The 24,623-nt window shown below is 40.7% G+C and overlaps 1 protein-coding gene and 1 long non-coding RNA gene across 6 annotated transcripts; one reads left to right on the top strand and one right to left on the bottom strand.

The window, feature by feature from the left end:
- Positions 1–6: 6 nt before the first annotated feature.
- Positions 7–18,004, top strand: LOC310679489. The gene is made up of 4 exons (XR_014512305.1): positions 7–106; positions 11,139–11,208; positions 17,668–17,735; positions 17,938–18,004. It is a non-coding gene; the product is annotated as an uncharacterized lncRNA (long non-coding RNA).
- Positions 7,124–24,479, bottom strand: DNAJB4 (DnaJ heat shock protein family (Hsp40) member B4). Of its 5 annotated transcripts, XM_083444736.1 has the most exons (5): positions 24,349–24,392; positions 23,611–23,705; positions 15,177–15,453; positions 12,086–12,660; positions 7,124–9,498 (listed from the first exon to the last, which is right to left on the bottom strand). In XM_083444736.1, the coding sequence occupies exons 3-5, from the start codon at positions 15,385–15,387 to the stop codon at positions 9,265–9,267; spliced, it is 1,020 nt and encodes a 339-aa protein (XP_083300862.1). In that variant the 5' UTR covers positions 15,388–15,453; positions 23,611–23,705; positions 24,349–24,392; the 3' UTR covers positions 7,124–9,264. The 5 variants fall into 5 exon arrangements, with proteins under 5 accessions (XP_083300862.1, XP_083300861.1, XP_083300864.1 ...); XM_083444735.1 differs by lacking the exon at positions 23,611–23,705 and having other exon boundaries at positions 24,349–24,479; XM_083444738.1 differs by lacking the exons at positions 23,611–23,705; positions 24,349–24,392 and adding an exon at positions 24,137–24,252.
- Positions 24,480–24,623: the final 144 nt, after the last annotated feature.

The raw sequence follows: 24,623 nt of genomic DNA, 5'->3' as shown, positions 1-24,623 counted from the left end.
GCCGGGGATGGATGGATGGACGCTAAGCACACAAGAGTACCTGCCCCTTTAAGGCTGCAGTCCTCACCAAAGCACTGCAACCCTAAACCATCCGAAGTCAAGCAGGGTAAGCTCCGGGAGCAGCTCACGTCTCTCTTTTATTTATTTATTTATACTTTTTCAGGTTGGTACATTTCACTGATTTTACAATCCTTCATTTCACTGATTTTTACAATCCCATTTCAAAACTTGACTTCCTCCCCCCCTTCCTGCGGTTCCTTAAATTTATTTTTAATATCTTCTGCATATCCAAAATAACTTAATTTGCTCATTTATTCGACTTCTTTAAATATATACTCTTACGAAACTGCAGGTTATCACAGTAATCCTGCCAATGTTCTTATCTGTTTGCAATTTATCTGTAAATATTCAATAAACCATTTCCATTCTTTTATTTTTTTAAAAAAAGGTTGTTATCTTGATTTCTTACTCTTCCGGCAAGTTTCGCCATTTCTGCATATTCCATAAGTATTTGTATCCATTCTTCCTTTGCTGGGACTTCTGCTTCTTTCCGTTTTGGGGCAAGTAACATTCTTGCCGCTGTAGTTGCATACACAAATAAGTTTCTATACAGTTTAGGTAGTTCTGTCCCTATAAAAAAAGGTAAAGGTAAAGGACCCCTGACAGTTAAGTCCAGTTGCAAATGACTGCAGCGCTCATCTCGCTTTACTGGCCAAGGGAGCCAACGTTTGTCCACAGACAGTTTTTCTGGGTCATGTGGCCAGCATGACTAAGCCGCTATCATTTCCCCCAATTTTTTGATAATCTTGCAATCCCACCACGTATGATTTTGCCATTAGATTTTATCTTACTTATATGAATTTTTTTGCTCTCTTTTCCTCATTTATCTACTTGCACAGAGATTCCAGGTGCCAACCTTCCGATCGGCAAACCCTAGGCTCAGTGGTTTAGACCACAGTGCCACCTGTGCCCCTTTAATTCTGTCCCTATAATTCCCCCCCCCCAAGGCTTCTGGTTTTTTTATAAACATTATTTTAAACATCCTTTTCATTTCATTATATATCATTTCCCAGTAAGCCCTAACTGTACTACAAGACCACCACATATGATAAAAAGAACCTTCTTTCTCTTTACATTTCCAGCATTTAATTTAGATTTATACATTTTTCCTCTGTTCTCTGCAGCTTGTGCTTCGGATGGCAGCGCCCGCCCAGGTAACCTGAATCGTAGAGTTGGAAGGGACCATGAGCAGGGTTACCAACTTGAATAAAATATTCGGGGGTACCCAGATAAGCCCCGCCCCACATAATTGATCATATGACACAGCACTTGCACATCATTTGAATGGCAATTCCCATCAACTTTGAGAGGGCCTAGCCACTTCAAATATTTTATTTGGGGAGGTCTTCTAGGACTTGGCTCCTATGACCATGATGAGAATCTAGTCCGATCCCTTGCAATGCAGCAATTTTTCGCCCAACGTGGGCAAACATTTACTGCTTGGCAGGCTAGGCAGCAGACAAGATGTCCTTCATAAATAAATTTCAGCAATGAAATGAAACAACAACACAAGTCCTTGGTAGCACCAAGAAGGATTGGTGCTGCATATTGCTTTGTGGACCAGAGGCCACTTCAGGGGTGCCATCAGCACGGGTTGTTAGTAGTAGTAGTAGTATTTATTGAATTTATATACTGCCATATAACCGGAGGCCTCAGGGCAGTTCACAGAAAAGATCAACATAAAAACCACAATATATATAATCAAAATAAAAACAACAACCCAATAACACATCCCCGCCCTCACCCAAAAGAGCCACATTTTAGAAGAGCCTAGGATGTCAATCTGCAGTTGAAGGTCAAAACCCCACTGGTTGGCTTTCCACAATTAGAAATAAATGAACACTTAAATTGCAATTAAATTGTGTGTGTCACAAGGAATCATAAGGTGATTTAAGTCCAGAGTCTAAAATTGCCACTGCACAACCATTCCATTTGGAACTTCCAAGGAAAACACGCATAGGGTTGAGCATGAAGCTTACATCCTGTCTACGGGTATCAGTAGGGTTTATTTCAAACAAATTCTGCATAGGAGCGGACCACAGTAGTGGCCAATTAGGTTGTACTAATATATTCCCGCTTTCAGCCCAAAACTCTGCATCTAGATCTTCTTGACTCCCATCTCTTAGACTCCTTGCCTCTGGCACCCGTTTCACAATTAACCACACAGGCCACTTATTGTCTTACAGTTCTGTTACAGGTTTGTTATTTTTCCCTTTCCTTCAGACCTACTTCCACCATGCACCCATCCTTCATACACAAACATCCTGAAGGATTGTATGCAAAATAATGGAATAATGGAAAGTTGTCAGACAGTACTGTAGTGAAATTATATGAACAAATCACAGCAACTCACCTAATGGCTGAGGTAAGGTAAACAGAGAAACGGGTAAATCAATCCAGGCAATAGCCAGGTTGAAACTTGATTTCATATAATATACAATATGTATAATATACACTAACTGTAATATCTCTCTTAATGGAAAACTATTTAAAGGAAATGTATTAGGTCATTTTAAAAAAGAAGTGAAGTGCTCAAAAAAAGCATGCACCTACATTTGGAAATGGAAGAACTTTAGACTTGTGGTCTGCTCTCTCCTAGGTTTTCATTTAGAAGCAATAAAATGAAACACACTTTTAAACCACATCATGGTGACTAATAAATATTGATCAAGATGATCACAATAGAAAATGCTATTAAGTATATAAGATTATGGAGACAAGGATTCTTGCCAAACTTCATTTATATAAATTATTTACACTGACTGTTCAGGACATTGGTATAAATGATACTAGAGGTCAACAGGACTACTTTACAAATTTCAGTATTTTGCATTCTCCCACTTTAATGTTTACATAAACTCTGCAAACAATTAATCAGGCCCAGATTTACAGTTCATTGTGTGTTACAAGGGACAGTGATTTATCTGCAGGAAACAAATCACTGTGCATAGTGTTATACAGAGTGCAAGAGCCCCACTCCCTGCCCCATTGAGCTTACATTCTAATGTTTGATGGAGGGAAAACAAAAAAAGGGGAAGGAAAGAATATGCAGTTGTTTCAGTTAGTTGGTACTAAGCTTAATTGCAGGCTAATTGAGTAAGGAGCCCAGCTTTGTCACCACGTAATGGACAGGAAAAACTCTTTGTGGTAGCAGAAAGAAATAAATATTATTCCCTTGAGAGACAACTGATGGGTACTGAAGGTTCCTCAGACTTTCACAGACAGCATCCCCTGGTTGAGCCCTGTCCAAGCTACTACACTGCTGGCAGCTTTAAAGACCCAAGTAAACATTAATTAAAGACCTAGCTAAATAAATGAGCGTTGCCGACCCACGCATTTCCCTAGCTAACATCCAATAAAACAAATGCATGAGACACTGTCGTGACGTTACACATTTCCCTACAAACACAGCCCCCTAATCCAACACACTGGATGCTATGTGCAGGTGATGGGGAATAGTTAGACACAATGGTATCTTGTTTCCTGGCTATCTATGCCTGGAAAGTCTACAGCAGAGCTTTCCCAAATGTGTGTCGTCACATGTTAGCGTGTCTGCTACAATGTCATGCGAAAGCTCTTCACGCTCCTCCTGGGACTGGAAAGGAGTTAGTTGAACCTCCGGTTTTCTGGTAAAACTGAATTGCTGTATCACAAAATAATGCATGTTTAAAAAGTCTGTCACCAACATGAAAAGTTTGGAAAGCATCCAGCAGCTGTTGGTCTATGTGATGAGTAAACATCCAAGCCTCAATTCAGATTGGGGATAATAGTTATGAGCAACATTGCAGAAAGCTTGTAGAAATATATGCATATTTCTCTCTGAGATTTCTACTGTCAGCACCTCACATGTGAGCCCTCCAACTCCTTCGTACGCAGCTGTGGGGGCTGCAATAGTGGTGACAGCTATGTCATTATGACTGGGAGGAAAAGAGATCTTTCTCTGCCTTCACTTTTTCTCAGCTCAGCCAATCCCTGGCACCTGGAATGCTGAGACCTACGTAGTTCCGAGAAACTCTTGGATCAGGTTTTCTAGATTCATACCAGTCAGAATGTAAAATATTCTTCAATTAGTTACCCTAATGAACTGTCTGTGCCTCTTCCTGTAAGAGAATGCGAACCTGCTTGCTCTTCTTAATTAACTTATAAACTCAGAAGCATCTGACACACTTTTACCAGCTAAGACAATTGGGAGTATAGGAAGTATTGAGATACAACTCAGCTTGCACTGGAGGCTAATGTGTCTGCGTGGGAAAGAGTACATAGAAATAGGAACCTCCAAATTTCCTAGACGGTCCTTTCTGACCTAACCTGTGTTGTCCTTCCCTTGGGTGCTAAAATGATACTCTTAAGCAGTGCTTCTTTTCTAGAAAAATAGGTGCCAGTACTCACCATGAAGTTGTTAAAGTAAGTGTCACACTTTTTAACCAAATTTAACAAATTTCCTACTTCCTTCTTTATCCTTACCTTCAGCAAGGAAATATTTTCTGCATCTGTCCTGCTGAGTTGCAAAAGCAAGCATGGCTCAAGGTATCTCTACCAAAGTCACATAGAACTGGGATCTTTCCTATCATGCATTTCTTGTAATAAACATAGCTTTTTATTTTGCTAAACTTATAGCCTCATTGTGATTATACCCAGGGCAAAAGTGTGCTCCTCCAGCAGGGATTCAGTAAGTTCAATTTCTGCTGAGCGTTTGAATTCCGAAAACCAACAGTGGATAAACCAATTTGCAGTGGCTCTGTTCCTTCCTTCCTGTTTGATTCCAGACAGTTCTATCTTAGCCTCTCTGCTTTTTAACATTATATTTAACATTATTGTACATTTACCAAAGGGATGTATTACATAAGTGTAGACAGCAGCATTATATGCTGTTGACATCTATTTATATCAAATAAAAAACAGCAAGATTCTCTGAATCCAGATAAGACAGAGACCAGCAATGCAGGAAGACTGAATTTCCCTGTTCTTCCAGAAGTTGAATTCCCACTCAAGAAGCAACTTCTTATTCAGAGAGTGACTCTCAACTCTGATTTGGTGCTTCTCGGGTGACAGTTGTGGCAAGGAGTACACCTTTTGCCATTTTAAGCTGGCAAGCAAGTTATATCCCTTTCTCTCATATCAGAATTTTAGCCATTCTTTAGTAACATCTCATTTTGGATACTGTAATGTGATCTGCATTGGGCTGCCCTTGAAGATTGTTTGGAAGCTACTGCTGCAGCCTATTCTGACAGGAGCAGACCACACAAAGCATGTAACTCTGATCTTGACTCCGCTGCCTATTAGTATTCTTTTTGACATTTACAGCCCTTAAACAGCCAGCATTCCACATATCTAAAGGATCATCTTACCTAGGATTAAACCTTGAATGCACACTAGTCTTCATGTGTTCTAGAGATTGTACTATTACTTATATCTACTTTTCTCTTGGATTCTGAACTATTTTATTGTTAAACTTTAACATATAAAAAGGGGAGGGGAGTTACTACTGAATGTTGAAAAGCGTATTTACTCTCAAGTGTACATAAGATTGCAGTCCTAATATTGCAGCTATAGTTTGTTACTAAACAAACTCTTAAATAGCCATTGGTTTTTGACAACTCACATCCAGTTGCATGCTGTCCATCCTCTTCTTAGAAAAGATGATTCAGAGAGTCGTTGTGCACCAGTTGTAAGTACTTTTGGGTGAAACAGATTATCTTGACCCATTTCAGTCTGGGTGCAGGATTGGTTATGGGACTCAATCAGCTTTGGCTTCCCCGATGGATCATTTTTATCAGGAAGAGGACAGGGGAGTACAACCCTATAACCTATCTTTCAAAGTTGGCTTAAGATACCATGGTCAATGTATCAAAAGCCTATTCTTACTTGATCTTTCAGCGGCTTTTGACACCATTGATCTTGGTATCTTTCTGAGCTGACTTTGTGAGATGGCTATTAGAGGCACTGTTTTACAGTGGTTCAGATCCCATTTTCAAAGCTGCTTTCAGATAATAGCACTAGGTTATTCTTCCAGGCCCCTGGCAGTTGTACTACAGGCAGTGCTATTTTTCTATAAAAAGAGGTGCTGGAGCTCACCTTGTTCTCTTAGGATGGCAATGATACCCACCTGAGAGCCCTGGACCAGTGCCTGGACTCTACTGAGCTGGCTGAAGACCGACCAACTGACCTTAATCCTGACAAAATGGAGGTCCTGTGAGGAAGCGGTTTCTGGGTCTAGATAATTGGGTGATTGCCTGCTTTTGATGGGGTTGTACTTCCCCTGAAGGAGGTTCATAGTCTGGGGGTGTTTCTGGATCCATCTTGGATGCTTAGAGACCTAGGTGGCCTTGTGGCTAGGGGTACCTTTCACCAGCTTCAGCTATTAAGACAGCTCCTGCTGTTCCTGGACTGCAGTAGCCTGACCACCATGGTCTGTGTGCTGGTAATCTCCTGGCATGATTACTGCAATGTGCTTGATGTGGGGCTGCCCTTGAGGTTAGCCCAGAAGGTTCAGCTGTTGCAAAAGGTGGCAGATTGGCTGCACGTTGGGGCAAGGTACTGCTAAAACGTCACTCCACTGTTGAAAGAATTGTAGCAGCTGCCAATTAAGCTCTGGTCTAAGTACAAGATGCTGGGTTTTGCTGTATAAAGCTCGGGACTAGGATACCTGACAGGCCATCTCACCCCTTGTACACACAGTCAGTCACTGTGCTTAGCAGGTGAGAGCCTCCTGCAGATACCATCAAACAGGAGCTCTGTTCCACACAATAGGAATCGGACCTTTATCATTGTGGCATCTACCCTTCTGAATTCCATCCCTTTAAGTATTAACCCGATGTCATCCTTGTTGGTTTTTGGCACATAAGAAACACATTCCTTTTTTCAAAAAGTCATTTAAGTTGATTTCCTTCCCAGTCTGCATCTATATTGGAATTGTTTTAAAGATTATTTATCCCTTGTTGTCTCCTACCTTGGGAAGCAAGAGCAGGATATAAATTCAATAAAGTCATAGATAAATAACAATTACATGCATTTGCTCTCACACACCCAACTCAGTTGAAATTACAAAAATAGAAAACACAAGTTAGAAACAATATATTTAATTAAGAAACATATAAATGCAATACAGATCATAAATGATATGTAAATGCATAAACAATATGCATAAGGATGAAGCAGCCATTTTCTACTTTCTCACTTTTAGTGTCATGAGTGCTAGTGTCACGAGTGCAAGTTCTGGATCCTCCTACTTTCAGAATGCTCATATTTCTTCATATCCCATGTATAAAATCTTATTAAATGTTGCCAATTCATTCAAATGGGTAGTTTCTAGAATGGTTCCCACCCCCATTATAACTATTCTGCATTATAGATGGCTACTGCTTAGAGAATGGGTGTCATAATTAATTTTCTACATAAAAGCATACAAAATTGTTAATTACCCTGTTGGTTAACAGTGCAGCTACCTAGCACATTTGTATGTACATAAAATCATTTGTTTTCTTTAAAGAATATGACTTTCAGATGTTAACATATTGCAGCAAGTTTAAAGACAAATGCTAAAAGGATGTTTACTTGTTAATTTTTGCCATCCAAGGGTACCAGCCCTATAGATTCTTTTTCTTTTCTTTTAGAAAACTATAATTGAGGGCATTTTCTTCCCTTCCTTTAGGTAATTCAGAACAAGCTTACAACTTCTTAAGTGGGACTGAGTACTACTAATTTACTGACCACAGAAGTTTCAAGGGGCTTAAACTGTGAAAGATTGTGACGTTAGTGTGCTTGAAATAGGCCCATTCCCTTGACATTTGTTCAGATAAGCCTTCTATATAGACTCACTCTCTCAGCAGGCAGGTTCCACAATTTGCACATATGTTTTAATGGACATTAAAGCAACTGCTGTCACATTTTTTCCATATGGAAATGTGGTAAATCAGCTGTGAGCTTGTTGACTGGAATGGTTGCTTGAGCTGGGTTTGGTGGGAAAGCATGTAGCCTAAAGTGCCAGAAAGTCTTGAGGCCTTTTTACAGGTTAACAAGATTTACCTAGGTCGCTATGCCTTTTAGAAGAAAGCAGGCTCTTACTTTTGACAGGGAACATCCCACCTTCGGATCATATTTGGATTACCTTGCACTGTGTTGTATGCTTTTGTCCCTGCGAAGCCAATGATTTTATTGATATGTACAGAACTGGTTGGTTTAGCACAGTTTGTTTGATCTGACATAATTGCCCAAATATATTTGTTCTCACTAATGTTTTCTTTTATCAAATAAATGTACCTCCTTTTGGAATTTTGTGTGCGTGCGCGAGCTTTATTTAGGTAATGCCTTGGTACTAAATCCAATACTTGACTGCTTAGTTCCCTACCAGGTACTGTGTTTTTAGAATAAGTTCAGACAGCAGAGGGTATTGTTTTGACCCTTGTTCCCTTGGAATCTTAGGAACATCAGGTGAAGTCTGGGAGTCTCTTGGCCTGGGCTGGATAGGAGTGGAGGCTGCGTAAATGTAGGGTAGGGGTTAGACCCTGAATATTTGGCAACTACTGAGTCACCCACTGTGTGTTCTGGTTTGGAGCATGTTCATGACATGGTACATATATGTATGACTGTGGAATGGCACATATAATTTTCTGTTAGGCGAGCATCTGTAGAATACTGAGGAAAGGAATCCAAAAACATACAACAATGCAGAAAAAAAACTTACCCTTCGGGCTCATGAACATTTCAAGTGAGATTTCCTGCCTTCTGCTGTGTGCAATGTAAACATAGCGAATTGGCATATACACAACATAAATATTGCAAACGATACATAGATTCATACTACGAATTCTGATTTCTGATCCTGCAATATAATAATCTCACATAGATGATAAAGAAATATCTGAAATTAAGTGCTTTAAAACTCAAGCACTTCATGATTCTGTGCATATGCACAGAAGTGCCCCCCTCTCACACACAAAAATACATCTTACTTATAAGCAAATACTGGATAAAACTTTTTGAAAAGGAAAATCCAATAAACAGCAAATGGTTTTAGCTTCATACTTGATTGCAAGTATTTTGTACTTTTGCCTCCTATTCTCATGCAGCACTGCATAACTCTCTCCCCAATCCACACACAAAAAAGTTAAGTTCCACAGTTATAGATTGCACTTTTACAGCATAAACCTCAACTCTTCAATTTTCAGTGTCCTTTTGGAACAAGTTCAAAAAATGTACGTTGTTTTATGAAACAGGAAGATTTCTCCTGAGTACTTCTTTTGATGCTGGAGCTATACTGTCTGGAAAGGTTACTTCAAATTCTATAATCAAGTCACCTCGTTGGTCGGGATTTTTGGGAAATGGCAAGCCATATCCTATAATTCTTCTTCTCATTCCAGGTTTTACAACTTCATTTACTGTCATAGGTATGGTTCGACCTTCTATTGTTGGTACATTGATTGAGGTGCCACACAAGGCCTAAAAAAAAAGTTTAAAAAGCCAAATCAGAAGCAGCAGGACATTTTTTTTGTAAAGCACTTAAAGAAAGATCAGTATCTATGAAATATAACTTAGAAATACAGTTACAGTATTATACATCCTATACTGTTACTCTATGTTGGGTGTATTGGTAATGCTAGAAACACTACAAGTAAACTTATTTTCAAGTAAAGCCTAGGGTGTAGTTTTCAGAAGCAGAGATTGAATCTTATACAAATAATTACTGTGTAGCCCAAATTCTTACAGCACAATCCTATGTATGCAGTTCATAACTATAAAGGGTTTTGTAAATGGAAAACAATAAGCAAACATAGCTGAACAGTTCCCACTACATAGAGCAGAAGTGGCTAACCTGTGACCACTCCCATATGACCAATGACATTGCTGGCTCAGGTTTATGAGAGTTGGCATCCAACAACATCTGGAGGGTTACAGGCTCTCCATCCCTGCTTTACATGGAGCTTCTTGCGCATATAAGTACTACCAGTAATGGTTGGCAGGGCAGTGGCTGGGGGAGCTGCTTTGCTGACCTAGTTTCCCAATGTCATGCACTGCTGCCCAATACCAAGAGGGAGAGGGGCAAGGCAATGGGGACCTCTATGTAGTGCAAAGGCATCAGATTGGCTGCACCCAAACCAAGCTCCGTGCTGCTTTGCCACTCCTCCTCTTGCTAACCAGCAGTGACTTCATGGTGTTGGCAAGTCAGGTTAGCAATGTAGACCCACTGGTCACAACTGGACACCATCCATCTTCTCCTTGAGGTAGGAACCATCTATGCCAGATGTAGGTAACATGGTACCCTTCAGATAATGCTGTCTACAACTTGGTTCATTCGTTATCAGTGGTTACGGTGGGTGGGAGTTTTAGTTCCAAATACAGAGGGCATCATGTTGCCTATCCCTGATCTATTCATGCAAAGCATAAGTGCACTACACTCGTTTTGCAACCCATGGACAAAAATGAAGGAGTCCTACACACACGGAATTCAGTGTTTATGTAAGAATCCCAGTAAACCACTGTCAGCCAACCTATTAGGAATGCCAGACTCTCTAACTAATTGTACTTGAAACAAAACAAAACCAAAGCCTGGCATAAGCTGTATTCAAAATAAAATTAGCAAAATATTAGTTGCTTAGATTCACTATAGAGAGGTATTTACACGGTATCTGTAATATTATTATAAGGCATAGCTCATAGAGCTTTTTAGTTTTGTTTTGTTCTACTTTATTTTGCTTGTTTAGTTCTAACTGCAACATAATGTGCATATACATCAATTTAACACCCGTTTATATAAAAGCATTGGTTTAAAATTAAACCCATGCCATCTCAGCTAAGTTTACTGTTGCTTACATTGGCCAAGGGTTGGTTTGCATAATTGCACCATTTTGTATCCAACTACTCAATTGCTACAAAATTAGAACCAAAGCAGATCTTGTTGTCCGCACAGCACTGATTTCTCTGCTGTTTTAAAAATCTGCAACTTTATTAGAGTGTAGGTGAGTGCTTCCCCCACCCCCCAGAGGCATTCTGGTGGGAGTTTTGCTCATGAGTCTGTTTTGGGTTTCTGCTTTTGTGTTCCAATAACCTTTTAGACCAACACATTTTCTATCACGCTGCAGAGCGATGCCACATCCTCATACTGCAAAGAGCCACTGAATAGAATCAGAAAACACCCCAGCCAGTTAAAAGGTAGGCTCAACTGAGTACATGACTAACTTTTGTTGCAGGCAGAGAGTTGTACCCATTACTAGCCCTACTCAGAGTAGATCCATTGAAGTAAATGAACCTGAGTTAGCCAGATCCATTAACTTCAGTGGGTCTACTCCAAGTTGGACTAGCATTGGATTCAACCCAGAATTGAACAGAAAATGGCAATGAGGGGGAAGCAAGAGATGGCACAAGCAACAACCAGAATTATGAAGTACAGTGTTAGCTTTGGATATTTTATCCCACACTCTGTTATGACATGCTACAAAGAATAGCAGTCATCCTTCTTCCAAACGGTGCTGAACTATTCAACACAGTGGGTGGAATCCAGTGTTACACCATGGTCAATGCAAGCACTGCAGCTTGCAAGATGGAACTATCCCCCTCTCCTCCTCCCTGGGTGCTGCTCTGGGAGTTCTCCCAACACTCTCCCAGAGTCAATTTTGGGGCATGCTGGTTGGAGAGGGCACTGGGGTGAGGAGAGGGGAAAGCCCCATTGTGCAAGTGGAAGTTCTTCTGCAGGGCTTGCGCTAACAGGACTTGTTAGGTGAATCACGCCCATTATTTGGGTGTTTACATATTTATCAAACAACATCATCTATGGCAGGCTTCCTCAAACTCGGCCCTCCAGATGTTATGATACTATAATTCCCATCATCCCTGACCACTGGTCCGACTAGCTAGGGATCATGGGAGTTGTAGGCCAAAAACATCTGGCAGGCCGAGTTTTAGGAAGCCTGATCTATGGACTATTACCAGATTCGACTCAGCTTTGACTGTAAAACAATGTGAACAAGTTTGAAGCACAGATGGCATGAAGTTTTAACAATACCATTCCAAAGCATAACAAGGTACTTACCTCTCGTAAGCTGATCTTGACAGGATAGACAATATTTGAACCATCCCTCTTGAAGTGAGGATGTATTTTATCTTTAATAACAAACACAATATCAGCTGGTATGGTGCTAGGTGTTTCATCGCCTTCCTTGGGGAATGTAATTTTGGTGCCCTCTTTCCATCCTCTCTTGATATCAATAGTGAGGATTTTATCCTCCGTTCTGACACTTCTACCATCTGGGTTGAGCCGTTTTCGGGAAATTCTCATTCTTTTTGTGCATCCATGATAAATCTCTTCCAGTGATACCTTGAGTTCATGAACAATAGGGGGATCTTGCTTACGACGGGGTTGGCTACCAACGGTGTTTCTTTCCCTTGGGAATCCATTCATATTGAAAGAAGTAAAGGAACCAAACGGATCTCCATCCACTTCCATGTCTTCAGTGTCTCTGCCACCAGGCATCCTTCTTCCAAAGAAGATCTCAAAAGGATTCGCACCACCAAAAAATGCTGCAAATGTGGCATGTGGGTCTCCATGAAAGGAGTACCGGAAAGTACCACCTTGCCCATCTGGCCCTCCAGCTCCTCCTTTCAGTCCTACAAAAGGGTACGAATAAGTTTAACAATGCCAACCTTAAATACAGGGAACCAGGCAGAGGGCCTTCTCTGTAGTGGCACCCACCCTGTGGAACACCCTCCCATCAGTTGCCAAGGAGATGAGTAACTATATAACCCTTAGAAAATATTGAAAGGTAGCCCATTATAGGCAAGCCTTTTAATGTGTAATGTTTTATTATGTTTTTATACATGTTGGAAGCCACCCAGAGTGGCTGGGGCAACACAGTCAGATGGGTGGGGTACAATAATAAAATTATTATTATTATACTGGTTTAGAAATGCAAGGCACAATCTCCAACTATAATCATGTATACATTTAATGATGGGACTTACTTTAGAGTATTAAGTAGGATCTACTTTGAGGAAGCAACCATTGGATTGGGCCACACATCAAATATAACACAGCCCAATCTTACATGCATTTATTTGGAAGCCCAGCTGAGTTTAATTGGACCTACTTCTAAGTTTTGAATAGACTACAGCCCAAGAAATTAGAAAATGCTAAAGTACTGCAAGCTACGCAAAGTGATATTTATAAAGAGATCTTATGAAGTTATGCTATCACACTCATGCTGACAGTTACCTCAGTTATTTCAAGCCTGCCATTTCTTCCAACGTTATGGCACCCACCTACACTCTGTGATTAATTACACCTACGCAACCATCCTAAATTTAAACAGTTTCTTAGCTTCCTAGTCTATCTTCAAAACACCTAAGCAGACTCTGCATGAGAAGGCTGTGGGCCATAACTCTATAGTCTTTGGTTCTAAATGTCATCTGCTGCTTGGTAGAGAGAGAGTGAGAGTGTGTGTGTGTGTGTGTGTGTGTGTGAGAGAGAGAGAGAGAGAGAGAGAGAGAGAGAGAGAGAGAATGAATAGAAAAGAACATGAATGTTTGCAAGTTGGGGATGTAGTACCCAAAGTTAGGAGAGAAATTATGCTGTCATGGATTTTAATCAAATTTACATTAGGATGGGATTCAGAAATGCAAGAATACAAATCTCTAGAAAGGTTTTAAAACTCTACTTTCAAAAATCTTATTTGCGTTGACTTAGAACCATGAAAACAAAAATCAAGTCTTTTCTCCAAGCTGAGAAAATATTCAGTAAATAAAAATAGGTTGCTAAAATGGCTTTTCAGGCTAAACCTAGTCTCTTAACTATGATGAGCATGATGATCATATACAGATGTAGTACTAATGCCAAGCGGGCTGACAAACCATACCATGTGCTTAGCGGAATGACACTTCCTAGAATAGATAATGGATAGGTTTTGCTGAAAGGACACCGGGTCCCATGGCTATAAAAAGGGGCTCTGGACCCACAGTCTGCCCATGTCCTGGGCAACAGTAAAGCTGCTGCATTCACCAAGATTTAAAGCTTTATAAGCTTATTAAATATCTAATGTGTTACACAGAAATATTAGGCATGATTTTATGTCTGGTGACAGCTACTTCTATTCCTTTCATTTTAATTTCTCACAGGACGAGTAGAAAATCCATGCTAATATTGGCTGGGAAAGAAGCAGACACACACACACTGGTATAATTAGGAAAAGAAGGTAGGAATGAAAAGGGAACTAAAGAACATGTGAATGCCTAAAGAATGCTGATCCTTGACTAAGAATAAGGAACCCATTTGTTTCAAGGCCTCACAGAAGTCCAATGACTACAAGAGAAACAGTGATCCTGGAGCTGCAGTAAGAAAACTTCAAGTAGAACCAGCATTTATAGAAATATATGGATTTGTGATGAATTCAAACTTCTCAGAGCAATCATCATCAAGAGCTCATCAATTAAGTGTTCACATGTTTTCAATAGACCATCATAAAGTGAAAAGTCTTGTTTCAGTGAGGGAGTATGTTATTGTAATGAAGCCAACTTAGGTCCGCATTTGAACAAGATTTTGAACCATAAAGGTAGCAACCCAATTCCAAAAGTTCGAAGAATCCATCTAAACTAAATTATTTTAACATAATCGTTTTAAGCTAAACACACTGCTTCTGGGCCTCATTCCCTTGACACTTTAGCACTGTTTACAATTAAGCTGAAAACTTGTCCTAGTATTTCATGACATCAGACAAATTCTTTCCTTTCCAGGCAAGATGCCAATATTGGCTGGAGTCTGGACACCTGGACCCTGGCTGAGAAGGGCCATTTTTAATAAAAGCTTATTTTAATAAAACTATACCCGTATATTTTATGCTACCTTGGAAGAGTGAGACAAACTCAGCACACTATTGCAAAGTTTTTGTAACATAAATTAAATAGTATCTACTAACATGTTTGACAGATGAATCAAATAGATTCACCTAGAAAATAACCTAAATGAGAACCTTCCATAGAAGTATTACTCTCAAGCAAGACTTGAATCCTCAAACTATGTTACTACATCTAATTGCTGAAACCTGCTTCTTAAAAACTGCCTCACTGCATCTGACATTTAAAAAAAAGCTTTCTATTTTAAGCTAAAACTACTGTACATAAAATTCTTTTACCTTCTTCTCCATACTGATCATAAATTTCTCTTTTTTGGGGATCACTCAGCACCTCATAAGCTTCTGCAATCTCTTTGAATTTTTCTTCTGCGTGGGGAGATTTGTTCTTATCTGGATGCCATTTAAGGGCTTGTTTTCTGTAAGCTTTCTTTATGTCTTCATCAGATGCTCCCTTCTCGATCCCAAGAACGGAATAATAATCCTTTCCCATACTGAACGTTCACAAAGTTTATTTCCTTCTATATAACAGCGTCCAGTTTCTCAGCTTGCGATGTTGCTGGAAAAGCGTTAACAGAAGTCACAAGAGCAGCAGTTTTAGTAAGCAGCGGGCAGACTGCTTATTACATTCTCCCCTCCTTGGTCGTTTCATACAGATAAATATACACAGTGGTAGAGACACTGCCACCCAGAGCCCTCCCAATTATACTACGTGTCTGTGCTCTTTCTAGAACAGCAAATGCTGTAAGACGTCACTTCCCAAGCTAACTACAGCCAAAACTCTGCAGTGTTCCCTTTCTGCAGTTAACTGTTCAATGTCCTTCTCCCTCTGAATCTGAATGAAATGCTGATAGGGGAGGAAAAACCTTAACCCCCACTTTCCTTTTGTATATGGACCTATGTATTTCAGACACTGGTCAAATTTTGCACACTGTGATAAAGTAATAAGTGTGAAAAACGAAACTGTTAGATAAAAAACACCACCACCACCCTGATTTCTTAGTTGTGAGGAATTGGTTAACAGGATAGAGATGGCATGCAATTAACAACAAAAATTATGGGAAAGTAAAGATCTTATAAAGCACAGGCCATGTCTCCTGCTCCCAGTACATTGGTTTTGATTTCTTCACATTCAGCCTATAAAAGCAAAATGCAAGTGCTTCACTAGCAGCAACACAACTGATTGATTGCCTCGCTGCACCAGTCACTTTCCATGCTACCCTCTAGGCACGAGTGACAGATACAAAATAGATTAAGCCTTTGCGTGAATTTGCTTTCCTCATGGAATGTCAAATGTTGGGAAAAAAAAGCCTAGCACAGAGTAGGGTACAAAAAGCAACCTGTCAGTTTTTTGCAGTCATTTTAGTTGCAGGTGGCACCAATATATAGGTGGACAGTACAATCAGGTAGCTGAAACAGCAGAAGCAACAAGAACCAATTTCAATTGTTTCAGGGAAAATATAAAAGTAAATAGGGGCTAATAGTTGCTTTTCAGTTAACCTTAGATCGCAGTATGACTTACAAAAGACCATGACTTAAATTATGTATTATAGTTTCACTCTTCTCTTTCCCAAAGAGCCAGTTTGCACGCCTATTAAGAGAGAACCCAACCACATGTTCTCTATCCAGGCTTTTTTGACTTCCTAACCCAAGCAGTTAAAATCATCCGTTTGTTACATTGATTTCACACTGGAGTGAAATTCAAGCATTCTAGTTTATGTTTGTTTGCTTATTCCAGTAAGCAGTGGATTCTGATACCTTTGAAGCCAGTGTGTATTCTCAGAACCTACGCATTATAGGCGACATGGTGAATAGCACAGTACAATCAATCATTTTCCAAGTCTCAGGGTAGGAGAGCCTTGGAACATCCATGAAGGCATTATCTTTTTGCCTTTAAATTTCTCATAATAGAACTGCCATTGACATCAAGACTAGAATTTCTTTCTACCAATGTTCGGAATTCCAAGAGAGAGTTTGGAACCTGCCCTCAACAGCTGCTCCATGCCAAGAGACAGTTTGCTCATTCAGTCCTGATTACAAAGGGCCTGGGGGGGGTGTCCTTGGGGGAATTTATCCCTCCCTTTGCCCATCTCCCTTGCAGCTTTCTTATAATTTGAAGAAATGCATGTAAGGTATGCAACAAAGAGATGCAGTGTAGAGTGATCCTGTTCAGCACTCCCCATTGCATTTCTCTTCCCTCCCACTTTTCTTCCACACACCCCAACAGACAGTCAGCATTCCATTCCCGATAAATTCTACTGAAGTGCAACAGCTGAAATTATATGAAGTTTCTCATATACAGCTGTCCAGATAAGGGAATGGATGGATGTTTGAAGCGGGTGGGGAAGAATGAGGATGGGAGAAAGCCTGCCAAGAGACATTGGGAGGAAGTAGAATAGGCTACCACCAGCAAAATTACACTTGTGTTGCAGCATTTTCTATAGCCTTCAGGAGCAACTCAAGATAGTTTTCCTCTGAATTGTTTAGTTCTCATACCTCGTAGATTGCCTACTCCACATCATCCTACCAAAGCCAACTGATCTTTTTGTTAGCTACCTTGAAACTTTTGTCTGAAAGATGGCCTAGAAACCTTTTACCAAAAATAAAACAGGCATGCCAACAATGACACTTGTGTCCTCTGTGTGTCAGATATGAATGGAAAGGGCATAGATGTGTGCACAAAAACCTTTGACTTACTCTGGAACACAGCATACTCTAGTAGTTAATTTGGACACACAAGCAACCAAATAACACATTCCTCTTCTTTCACTAGTATCACTTCTCACTACACCAGAAGATTCTTCATGGAAATAAACAGGGAGCAATTCTCATTACATGTTGGTGAGTCCTTATCCTCACACCAACTCTGAAATATTTCACGAGCCATTTCACAATTCTGCTTGACTTAGTCCACAGAGATGTGAGTGAAGCAAAACAAAAAGCAGTGCTGCCACCGTAAGTCGAGCATACGTGGGAAAGGGGGTGGGCATGAAACTGTGTGTGACTTATTAAATGACATTTTGGCTTTCTTTTTCTTTTATAGATTCAAGTCCCTATGTCAAACCAGTTTACCAATAGAAAACACACATATTCATCAAAAACATTTTTGCAGTTAAAATTAGTAATGTGTATATTTCTTTTTTTACATGCGAGGTGGTATTTGTGCTGCTGTTTCTGACACGTTATATAACCATAAAATGAGATGAAAATACAGCTGGTCTTTTCTTCAGAAAGTGTATTTATAGCTTGTTTGAATAATATATTCCTGTTAATAGCAAGGTAAGACCTAGGGAAGAGCTTATTCCATTTTCTACAACATGGCTTCAAAATGATGTGATCTATTCTATTAACCGAAACAGTTCAAGTAGCGTGAACAATTCAAAGTAAATAACAGGTCAATCTAAATAAAAAAAACACATTTCTATTTGTAAAGCCTTTTTTTCCTTTTTATTTCCAACATGGAATTTGAGTTATCTATTGGTCTAGATCAGTCATGTCCAGGTAGATCGTGATCTGCTGATAGATCACAGGGTGTTCCTGGTAGGTATTTGGCCCCTCAGTGATCTCCCCCCCCCAAAAAAAAGGGGGGAACTGTGGTTTCCTAAAATAAGCTCAACAACTTTGGTTCATCCAACGACAATGGGTAGATCACTGCCAGTTTTTTTATACTGTGAGTAGATCGAAGTCTATTGGGAGTTAGACGTCCCTGGTCTAGATGGACATCTAGCCTTTAAAACCAAGGCTGGTGGTTTTATTGGAAGCAAGGTGAGGTGTATATAGTGAGGCATCATATAGCATGCTGTAACTTGCTGTAAAGAATTGATAGGAATAGCTTTTGTATGCAAAGAGAGAGGCAACAAGAACTTATTTTACAAAAAAACTATTATCTTACTTTGCCAATCTATGTAAATAAAAGTTAATGGGTGCTTCCCTCTGTTCTATCATCCTGCCCCATTCTTCTGCCTTCAACATATCCTAGTACAGTCTTCTTCCTATACACTTCTCTGCATGACCAGAGCAGGAAGGAGTTGGGATGAGCAGCTTCCACAGCACAAATGGTGGCTGTTGTCATCCTACATACAGTCTGGCAATTTTAAGGTTATGGCAGAAACGGATACATATTGGACAGCTGTTTCTGGGGCTATGTTGTGTCCACCTAACTTAAAAGGTAAATAACTCTCGTAAAGGAAAACAGGACCTTACCTGACCACAATCCTTACACACAGCAATACGTGAAGTTTCCTCTGATCCTGATCTGCTCAGTTTATTTTTGTGAGAAAGGAACTCAGGATATCATGTTCTGGAACTGAGCAGGGAATATTTTGTGTAAACATCCTCTCCTTGTCTTTCAGTTGCCAAGTAAAAGCTCTAGTCAGATTCTTTCACTGGCTTTGTTTTTGGCAAGACCAACATAGAAACCAACTTTTGTGATGGGCTTAATAGAGAGCAAAGACAGAAGAGCACTGAAGCTTATAGAAAAAGTGTCTGTTCTGCTGTTGCTCATGCTATTTGTGTACTGTACATCAGTGGAGAATTTTACTCAGACACTCAGTTCAATGTCACACAAAGGATATTGAACACTAAGCAGCTGAAAATTAACATGACACAACAACTGCATGGAATCCATGATCAGAGTGCAAGGGTTCTGTTCTGAAAGCAAAGAATTTCCTCTCATTTTCTCCAGGTTCCTGCTTGACATACTGTAAAATACTTCTAAGAAAGTTTCCTCTTCCTGGCCTATCTTTTGCCAGGTACTTTTAAGGAAGCAAACCAACATTTTGAAACTACTTCATTTAGCATTATGAGAACAAGCCTCATCAGCCTTCAGGCTCCCACACTTTTCCTCCAGCTACCCATGTCATCTGAACACAGGCAAACCATAGTTATCCTAATTATGGTTTGTTGAAACAAGCCAGCTTCATACAGTAGTTTATGAAGCTGACTTGTTTCAACTAATCATAGTTAAGATTAACCAGTATCTAAGGGGCGGCGACACTAAACTCTGCTTTAATCTGGAATGAAAGCTCAAAAACTCCACCTTATAGCCATACTACAAGTACTGAACCAGTTTAGCATTTCATCAAAATTCAGCCAATGCATGTCCAGCAGATTAAAATATGTCATGGGTAATGGGGTTGAGAAAAAGGTAAACATCCTCAAAAATATACCAGTGAATAATTAGAGCTCTTCTCATTTACTTTCTAGAAGTACTTTAAAACATGACTTAGTGTCTATCCCACTATTTAATCCCAAGTAGAGCATAAGAAAATTATTCCTATCAAAACTTTACCAAAAAAGGAACAGCACAAATTTCAGCTGTAGACATGCAATGTATTTCAGGGGGGTGGAGTGTGTTTCCAAGTATCCATGCCAGAGACTTACTCTCAAGGGCTTTTCTCCACCCACACATTGGAGTATGACTCACAGTGCTAAAGTTAAAGTTTACAGAAGACTTAGAAGTCCAATTCTCTTGCGCTGTGAAATCCAGTAAGAAAAGACTGGATTTGATTCCTTAAACCTAACCAGCAGGAAGATCCATGGCAGGTAATTGGGTGACAGAAGCGACAAATGTTTTGAACTAAAATTCCCAGATGATGTCACACATTAGGAGCTCTACAGAAAGAGAAAGCTGCATAGCTCTGAGTATAATTTGTCTATTCAGATCAGAAACAACTAAAGGTGGTTGCTTAAGTCTTTGAGTTTTAATATTCCTGTGCCACTCCTATCTCACAAGAGGCCCTTCTTCGAACCTGTTACAAATAATATGGCATGTTACAAATAACAACCCAGAACTACCATATTCAGTATTTGTATTCATAACTCAAGAATGTGTTTTCCCTTGCAAACAAGTAGTGAGGGGTGTTGCCTACCCCCATTCTACTTGACAGCAGCTTATTAAATGAGCCATTTAGATACAGTCAGCAAGAAGCCCTTTGCCCAAGGTACTGCAAGTTGTACCACACCTGACTGCAAATCCTCAAAAAGATTTACAAATTGTACAACTATATTGCTTCCCTCAAGATTTTACCTTGGTTAAATCTATTTACAAAAATAGAGAATGATTTAAGCACTGCCGATGATTCGCCTCAGAAACATCCGTTCAGCTACCACAAAATCCTGCCTAGATCCGACTATAAATAATTCAATGGTTGCTCTTTCCAAAAGGCTTTTCTTCTCATTCTTCCCCCCGAAAAAACCTCCTGTGGAATGCAGGAATATTAAACGAAGGCCTAGCATGGGTTATGTTGTTATAGCAGGGAAAAAGCCAAGCAGCTCTCCACTCCAAGAGTCTAGTCCCCTTTGTTGGGGGGCAAGAACACTTTCACGAAATAATGAACTTCATGTGATTACATGCAGTTCATGAGTTAGTGCGCAATCTAGTGCTCCTCCTCCTCTAAGTTAAGCTGTAAAGCAGGATCAAGAACGCATGGAACTCTAGATGTTGCTGAATTACAACTCTCATCAGTTACTGCCAGCATGTTTATGCTTCAGGGAAAATTGCATGAAATGTAATCAACTTCTTATTGTGGATAAACGCTTGCAAGCTATTTTATTAGTACATTTTGAAAAACTGTGTTTTAAACTCTTTGGATGTTTTATATGAGCACCATCTGACTATGCCCACTAGAGGTCACTAAACAAATATTAATCTTTACAGATACTAGAAATCTTACCATCCCAAGGTTTTCAGTTTAGAAACATTATGGAAAATAAGTACTGTAGTTGTTTTTGTTACATTAAACTCGCCATTTGTCCAGTGTAGTTTCTTTGCCACTTGCTCTTTAGTCTTAATCATGTGTTGTAGGTATACAGCTGAGGTAGTGGTTGGCCCAGGGTCAATGTTATTTTCATATCAAGCAGCAATTTAAACCTAGGTCAATGACTAGCTTACAAATTTCAATTTGTGGCGTACTCCTGATAATGAAACTTCTCTGACTGTCCCATGATCATTCCTATTTCTTGCCCCCCGCCGCAAGCTCACAGCTTCAAAATAGATGTTATGATGAGCAGTGGATTCCAGAAAAAACACATTATGAATTATTTTTAGGATGTCTGTTGCATTGAGCCTGTCTCCTCTGCTTGAAGGCAGAAAAAGCTGCACAATACCCCCATATCATTGTTTCCACCAATCACTATGTTCAAGGAATTAAGAGAGAATTGTGCAACTTACCGTATATCAAGGCTAAAGTGTCAACACTAAGTCCCTTAACTTGCTAAATCTTGCCTAGTGAACCCTACGTAAATCTTTCAGATAAAAAGGAAAGCAGCATATCTGTATGTCTTACAAAAAAATATAAATCTAACATGCAAGTTACCGCTTCTTCTATGGACCCTGCACTTTGGGATATATTTCTCCCTGCTTAACACATAATATAACCTAATCCTATATAGACTTTTTTGGAAAGTTTTTGACGCCAATGGGATTTTGGTTTTCAAACTTTTCTATCCTGAAGAAGCACTTTCCACATAGCAGTATCTTTGGGACCCACAGTTGTCATCTGTGAACCAGTGTCACACTTCCCTGCAGTCATACATTGCAAAGGAACATCAACAACAGCAGACAAGCTGTGTTTCAGCAAAGGTTGTACACAATTACTGAACTTATTGAGGAATCATTAAGTTTCCAATCAACCTCAAGATTCTACAGAACAGTCTAAAAACACTACACTAAACTACATGCAAGTTTAAGATCACAGATTAAGATAAAGGATTGTCTCCAATTAAGTCATACTCAGAATAGAGCCCTTGTGTGGCGCTGTGGGTAAAAGCCTCAGCGCCTAGGACTTGCCGATCGATAGGTTGGTGGTTTGAATCCCCGCGGCGGGGTGTGCTCCCGTCGCTCGGTCCCAGCGCCTGCCAACCTAGCAGTTCGAAAGCACCCCCGGGTGCAAGTAGATAAATAGGGACCGCTTACTAGCGGGAAGGTAAACGGCATTCCATGTGCTGCCCTGGCTTGCCAGATGCAGCTTGTCACGCTGGCCACGTGACCCGGAAGTGTCTGCGGACAGCGCTCGCTCCCGGCCTATAGAGTGAGATGAGCGCACAACCCTAGAGTCTGTCAAGACTGGCCCATACGGGCAGGGGTACCTTTACCTTTACCTTTAAATTTACTTCCAAGTATGAGCTCATCCACACTTACCTTTTGCTCCATACTTTCTAGGCACAGGTCCACCTGCCACTTTCCCCAGGAAAAGCTGATCTTTACTGCCAAATTGGAGTAAATGGCAATATGAGTTTTCTGCAGATTGCTGTTTGATCTGATTTAGCAGCAAAGAGCAGGGAGTTTTGGAGTAGGCACTGGAGCAAAAAGAAAAAAAGACCTAGAAAGCCTGGACCTGTGCCTAGAAATGTGGAACAAAGGTTATTATTATGATTAGTAGTAGTAGTAGTAGTAGTAAGTGTGGTAAGAAATGTGGAACAAAGGTAAGTGTGGGACTTTACAGAGCAGCAAGAACCCTGTTGTACCTGCAGCCCTGCTACACACTTGGTAGCCAGGGTAGCGAGTCAGGCAGATTGCTGCACTGGCCTGGAGCTGCTCAAGCCAAAATTGGGCTTGCTGTTATGTGGCAGCGATAGGGTCAGCTTGTGTGGGCTCGGTACTGCTGAGATTCTGCCAGTGGCACTTCAATCCACCTGCACATTTGAAAGCCTGAAAGTGGAGTTTCACAGCATCACTGTGCAGGCAGAAACCACGCCCAAAACATGTGTTCCCCACCCTCAGTCCAGCACAAAGGGGGGGGGGAGAGTATGGATTCCAGTTGGATACAGCCCAAGGAGTTTGTCTGATCCAAAATGTCCAAGATGCTATAACTGTAATGCATTTAGAAAGGATTAGATTAGATGGTGCATGGAAAATACACACCATATACTTAAAAGCACATCCCCACCTCTTAAGAATCCTGGGAACTGCAGTTCACCCTCTTGCAGAACTACGGTTTCTAGCACCCACAGGCTACTGTTCCCAGAATTTGGGGGTGGGAATCGGATGCAAGCCCCTTAGGGCATGTTATTACTTACAGATAGCATCTAGTCCCTGGAGTGTTTCTGAGGCCTATGCATCAATACCAGAAACCCACGAGACATTTGCCCCTCCCCTCCCCGCCACATCCAAATTTAAGACATCACCGCCTGGAGGAAAAAAACACGTGTTTGTTTTTTGGGAACAGCAGGTGGAAAAGCTTTAATATAAACGTTATGGGCAGATACGAAATCAGCATTCATGGTTTTCTCCGGGACCTTACATGCTTGTTTCAGGGGCGTGTGCTTCTCTTTCGTTTTAACAACGTTTATCAAAACTTTAGCTGCGCTTCGCAGGCCCACCAATTTTGCTTGGGTTTGTCGCTATATATAAGGCGACCGCGAACGGCGGCCCGAGACGGTTACTTTACGCGCCTTGCCCCCTGAGAGAGGCAGGCCCTCGTCGCGCTCACTCCACCCGCCCTGACAGACTCACTCGCAGGCCCAGAGGCTAAGGCCGCGACGACGGCGCTCCTCGAGAGACACGACGGCAACTCCCTCAGAGGCGCCTCCTCCCCTCCGCTATTGTCCGAACACGCCGGCTCTGGAGAAACGTCAAAACGCCCGGGGGAGGGGGTTTTAAAAAAAGAGCGCGAGAGGGAGGGCTTTTGGGGATAACCTATCGCGAGATGTAATGCCGCCCACCCCGCTTAAAACGTCACCACGCCAGCTCGCTCGCGAAGAAATCGCGCGAGCCTCTCACGCCCCCTA

The sequence above is a fragment of the Podarcis tiliguerta genome, assembly GCF_965153285.1.
Source record: "Podarcis tiliguerta genome assembly, chromosome: 6".
Classification (NCBI taxonomy): Eukaryota; Metazoa; Chordata; class Lepidosauria; order Squamata; family Lacertidae; genus Podarcis; species Podarcis tiliguerta.
The sequence above is the reverse complement of the archived record's forward strand: the minus strand, read 5'-3'. Positions and strand labels throughout refer to the sequence as shown.